General features: G+C 40.6%; 1 protein-coding gene across 1 annotated transcript; it reads right to left on the bottom strand.

Moving 5' to 3' along the window:
* Positions 1-1,769: 1,769 nt before the first annotated feature.
* Positions 1,770-4,799, bottom strand: LOC140862334 (uncharacterized). The gene is made up of 6 exons (XM_073265348.1): positions 4,229-4,799; positions 3,804-4,045; positions 3,600-3,762; positions 3,285-3,446; positions 2,131-2,627; positions 1,770-1,790 (listed from the first exon to the last, which is right to left on the bottom strand). The coding sequence occupies exons 1-6, from the start codon at positions 4,797-4,799 to the stop codon at positions 1,770-1,772; spliced, it is 1,656 nt and encodes a 551-aa protein (XP_073121449.1).
* Between the last annotated feature and the right edge of the window lie 1,201 nt (positions 4,800-6,000).

Below are 6,000 nucleotides of genomic sequence, written 5' to 3'. Positions count from 1 at the left end.
AATCAATTTCGGAGTGTTATTGGACTTCAGAAGTAAAATTTGGGCTTTTTAATTTTGGGCCGGATAGTAAGCTCCGATCCCAGATAGTAAGCTCCGATCCTAGATAGTAAGCTCCGATCGGAACGGAAGATCCGATCCTGGAACGGAAGTTCCGATCCCCAGCTGCCAGCAATGATCGATGACTCAGTCGCGAGTTTTGACAAGTGTCGATCATAGAGCAGATCGGAAGATCCGATCGTAGATCGGAAGTTCCGATCCTGGCGTGGCAGACATGCACGCAATGAGCTGGATCGGAAGCTCCGATCCCGAAATCGGAAGTTCCGATCCTGGCCGAGAAATTTGGCTATAAATAGGGCCGTTCAGAGTTCATTTTCAATTACGAATTCCCGAGTTTCCTTCTTCATTTATATAGTGTGAGATATACACTTGAGGGCCCTATCGGTTATAATAGAGGTTCTGGAATAACCAAGGTGTGGTTATAGTCATCCGGGACTAGCGACTCCAAAGGGCTAACTACGGACGAAGGTATGGTCCGGGAATCTATTTAAGTTTTGGGAGTACTTATTAGCTTAGTTAAGGCTTATAGAACTTGTGTAGTGATACGGTGAACTTTTGAATATAGGCTTGGAACCTAGGATCCTATTATACTTGAACTAGCCTAGAGGTACGTACACATTGACTGAGATTGCCAGCGAGTATACATGTTTATATGTTGCATTTATTTGGCATTATTATATGGCATGATGTATGATTTACCGTTTTCTATGCTCATATGTCATGTGCATATACACGTTAAGCCTATTCCTTATTATACCTGACTATAGAGCCGCTCAGCTCTATACTCGATAGTCTGTCACTGAGAGTACCCCGACGGCGGGGGCATTTATGTCTGTCTACTCTGGTGTACTGGACGAGTGTGGTTGCACCCAGAGGTTGATCCGTGCGGTGGCAGCACTCATATGGCGCCGGTTCTGAGCATGACTTTTCAGATGACCCTGTACCAGTCATCATGTTGCATGCATTATATACATATGTTTACTCATATCTATGTACTGGGCGTAGCGCTCACATCCTAGTTTTTATCTTGGACACCCTATTCCATGGGGCAGGTCGCAGGATGGACGGAGCTGGTAGTTTAAGGCAGGACTAGGGAGCAGGAGCCTTGAGGAGTTTATTATATATGATTTGTTAGCTGTATAATGTTTGTTTTAAGAATTTCGATATGGTTGTATCATTACAGATTTAAGCCTGGATTATATTACTAAGCTGATATGTAAATTATGGTTAAGTTTCCGCACGTTTTTACTCTGTTAAGTATTTTGCTGTATTAAGTTTAATGCATGCTATTAGTTGCCAGTTAGTAGGTGATTCCATGCAGGGTCACTACACATATCTTCTAGAATCTGTATAGTACGTTCTGATTGCCTGTCAGTCTGAGGATGATATGCTGTACTCAAATGTAAACGCGTACCTAAAGCTTCCTGTAGGCTATGCCAGAAATGTGAAGCGAATCGAGGATCTCGATCTGATACAATTGACTTAGGCACCCCATGCAGTCGTACTACATCTCTGATATAAATATTGGCCATCTGGTCATGACGATACGTCATTTGATAAGGAATAAAGCATGCAGACTTAGTCAGTCTATCAATCACAACCCAAACAACTTCACATCCCCTCAAATATTTCGGTAGTCTTTTGACAAAATCCATAGTAATATGATCCCATTTCCATTCAAGAAATGCTAAACTGTGCAATAAACCACTTGGTCACTTCCTTTCAGCTTTTACCTGTTGACAGTTTAGACATCTAGATACAAACTTTGTCACATCAGTTTTCATTAATTTCCACCAAAACTGTTGTTTCAGATCATTATACATTTTCCTACCCCCTGGATGGATACTAAACTTGCTGAAACTCTGAATCATTTCCAGTTCTAACTCTTTCAATCGAATTTTGAACGTTTTGATCAGTTTTCTGGGCTTCTTTAATTCGAATAAATAACTTCGGCTCAGCTGTGATTGCATAAACCCGTACAGGTTGTATGTCTGTCTCAAAATCCAGACCAGAAACACAGCAATCTTCAATCAACTTAGAGACACGCATAGTAGATAAGGATAAATCACATACCTTTCTACTCAGTGCATCAGCCGCTGCATTAGACTTTCCTGGATAATACTTAATTTCACAGTCAAAATCTTTCAGAAAGTCCAACCAATGTCTTTGTCTCATATTTAATTCCTCTTGAGAAAACAAATACTTCAAGCTTTTATGTTCAGAAAATATCTCAAAGGTCTCACCATATAAATAATGACGCCAAATTTTCAACGCGAAGACAATATCCGCAAGCTCAAGATCGTGTACTGGATATCTGATCTCGTGAGGTTTTAATTGCCTGGAGGCATATGCTATCACATGACCTCGCTGCATCAAAATACAACCCAAACCCTTATGAGAAGCATCAAAATAAACAATAAAACCACCTGTACCTGATGGAATAGATAATACAGGTGCACTAGTTAGCGTTTTCTTCAGTTCCACAAAACTAGCTTCACATTCATGTGTCCAAACAAACAGAGTATTCTTCTGTGTTAATTGGGTAATCGGCTTCGCAATGCTAGAAAATCCTGCAATAAATCGGCGATAATACCCGGCTAAACCCATGAAACTACGAATCTCAGGTACGTATGTTGGTCTAGGCCAGTTAATAACTGCCTCTACCTTGCTAGGATCAACAGATATACCGTATCCTGAAATAACATGACCAAGAAACACAACTCTGTCCAACCAAAACTCACACTTGGATAGCTTAGCATACAAATGCTCAGTTCTCAAAATCTTCAAAACAATCCTCAAATGCTCTGCATGCTCAGTCTTAGTCTTAGAATATATCAGAATATCATCAATAAAAATGATAACAAACTCATCTAAGTATCTTTGAAATATTCTATTCCTTAGACCCATAAAGACAGCAGGAGCATTTGTTAAACCAAATGACATTACTATAAACTCGTAGTGGTCATACCTCGTTCGAAAAGCAGTTTTAGACACATCTGCTTCTCTGACCCTCAACTGGTGATAACCAGACCTCAAATCAATCTTTGAATAGACGGAAGAACCCTGCAATTGGTCAAACAAATCATCTATTCGAGGTAATGGGTATCTATTCTTTACCGTGACCTGATTTAATTGGCGGTAATCGATACATAATCTCATCGACCCGTCCTTATTTCTGACAAATAATACTGGAGCACCCCAAGGTGACACACTCAGCCTAATATAACCTTTGTTCAGCAAATCTTCAAGTTGATCTTTCAACTCTTTCATTTCAAGTGGTGCCATCCTATAAGGAGCTTTAGAGATAGGTAATGTACCTGGTACCAACTCGATACTGAAATCAATCTCACGCATTGGAGGCAATCCTGGTATTTCATCCGGAAAAATATCTGCAAACTCACATACAACAGGAATATCTGCCAGTTCAGGACTAGCTTTCAACACATCCAATGCATAAACTAGAAATCCTTTAGCTCTAGTCTATAATAACTGCTCCATAGATAAGCTAGAAATCAAAGGAATTTTAGCACGAGAACTCTTACCAAAGAATTTCCATTCATCTGCCATGTCTGGTCTAAATCGGACAATCTTATGAAAACAGTCAACCGTGGCCCTGTACTTTGTTAGTGCATCGATGCCAATAATACAATCAAAATCAGACATACCAAGTACTATACAATCAGGCTCAATTGCATTACTGTCAAACTGTATTTCACAACCCCAATGGGCGATGAGATAGTAAATACAGAAGATAAACGCTCAACAGGTAAATCATGCAATTCAACAAATTTTTCAGCTATAAAAGAATGTGATGCTCCAATGTCAATCAACACATAAACAGGATAACCAGAGAGAACACAATTACCTGCAATCACATTGTTCGGTGCCGCCTGTGCCCGATCTTCTGTCAATGCAAAAACTCTAGCTGGCTGTCGCGGAGGTTGGCCTACACTCTGGCTCTCTCCCTGTCTACTCTGAGCTGGTCTACCTGAATATTGAAAGGAATGCATAGCAGGAGCTTGTCTATCAGCCTGAGTTGCTTCCTGTGATGTTTCCCATGCAGGACACACTCTGGCATAATGTCCTGGCCGGTTGCAGAGATTACAAGTTCCAAAAACTCCTTTTCAAGCATAACTAGAATGTCTTCGCCCACATTTACTTCAAAACCAACCTGTAGACCCTGAACCCTGACTTAATCCATATGGCTTTGAACCACCAGAACTAATGGAACTACTTCCTTGCTTCTTGAACTGTTTACCTTTGGGCCGAAACCGATCTCTTTTGTTGCTACTGCTACCACCTCCTTCATACCTGCTTTGCTGCTGAGGAACAGATGATTGAGGTTGCATTGATGGTACCTGTGGTTGTTGAGAAGACTCAGGCCTGTACGAAGTCCCTTTCTGTCTCATAATACCAGCTTCTGCACCTTTGGCTTTATCGAGAGCATCAGCAAGATTATTAGGTCGCCCCGCATTAACCAAGGTGAAGACATCAGGATTAAGTCCGTTGATGAATTGATCGGCCTTCGCTTCCTCATTATCCGCAATATGAGGTGCAAAACGGAGTAAAATGGAAAACTTTGCAACATAATCTTCAATGCACATACTACCTTGTTGCAAATTGGCAAACTCCGCTCCTTTATCCTTTCTATAAGACTGAGGAAAGAAACGTTTGAAAAACTCAGCTTTAAACACATTCCAAGTAATAACAGTACCTTGATTCTCCAACGCTTTCTTGGTCATATCCACCAACTTTTAGCCACATCATGCAACTGATGGATAACCAATCGAACTCTTCTGTCATCGGTGTAATCAATAGATTCAAACAGTTGTTCGATATCATCAAGCCAACTTTCACATGCTACAGAATCCTCAGTACCATGCAGACTCGGTGGTTTGAATGACTGAAATCGTTTCAACAACACTTCCATTGGATTAACAGTCGTATCCATTGGAGTAACAGTAGTACTGCCCTGCTCAGTCGTAGGTACCGGTGGAATATTAGGAACTACTGTAGGAACCTGTTCCATCGGAGGTACTTGCTCAGTCGGTGGTGACTGTAGATTCGTCCGACCACTACGAAGAGGTAAAGATCGGGGAGGCGTAGCTGATCACTGAGAGTAACAACAATTCAGCACATAACAACATCATATCGCATTTCCAATATCTCATACTCTTCAATCTCATGAGCATGCCGTATTCCATCACACAACACTTCCATTACACGTTTAGCCATTAACTCATATAAGAACATATTTTCAATAAATAAACAAGCTAGCATATAACATGTGATTACAAGAGTAGAACATGCTTGCATAAAATTCATATAAACAAACCATGCATTAAACTCATGCATCATGAAGTTATGCGACTCACTCTACCCCGCTCAGCTTCTAATGTTGACTCAAGAAAAATTAGGCTCTGATACCAAACAATGTGGCGACCCCGGGCTCGTCTACTTTATTCCAATGGCTCAACCCAAAAGCATTAGAACTAAGCACAAGTAATACAAAAAAAACAAATAAAAAAAATAAATTTTTTTAAAAAATGGCCATCCGCTCGATCGGTTGAAACTGACCGATCGAGCGGCAAAGAAATGCCAAACCCTCGGGTTTGGCATTTCTTATGCACCGCTCGATCAGTCAAAATGCACCGATCGAGCGGCCCCTACAGTGCAGAAATCTGACGATTTTTCTGGTGCTGTTCTTGGCTAAATCCTTGCCATCTAACAACATGTAATTCAATATAACAAGGCTACACATACTAGAACAACATGTACAAGATACATGACAACTTTATTCAAAAGTCAAGCTTACAGGAGACTACAAGTATTCAAGCTAACTTCAAAGTTACATTCACTAGATTGGTACAAAACACAACCAACATATGCTATAAACATAAACTCAAGTTCTTGACAGCACTTATACATTCTTAGCCCGGAACG

Source organism: Henckelia pumila, chromosome 4 (assembly GCF_033568475.1).
Source record: "Henckelia pumila isolate YLH828 chromosome 4, ASM3356847v2, whole genome shotgun sequence".
Lineage (NCBI taxonomy): Eukaryota > Viridiplantae > Streptophyta > Magnoliopsida > Lamiales > Gesneriaceae > Henckelia > Henckelia pumila.
The sequence above is the reverse complement of the archived record's forward strand: the minus strand, read 5'-3'. Positions and strand labels throughout refer to the sequence as shown.

What these genes read in the sequence shown, in the direction of transcription:
- LOC140862334 (XM_073265348.1), bottom strand. Translation starts at nt 4,799, where the DNA reads ATGACCAAGAAAGCGTTGGAGAATCAAGGTACTGTTATTACTTGGAAT. An exon ending in TCAGGGTTCAGGGTCTACAG is followed by an intron (nt 4,046 to 4,228) that starts GTTGGTTTTGAA and finishes TTCAATATTCAG; the next exon opens with GTAGACCAGCTCAGAGTAGA. An exon ending in CTGATGCACTGAGTAGAAAG is followed by an intron (nt 1,791 to 2,130) that starts GTATGTGATTTA and finishes AACTGTCAACAG; the next exon opens with GTAAAAGCTGAAAGGAAGTG.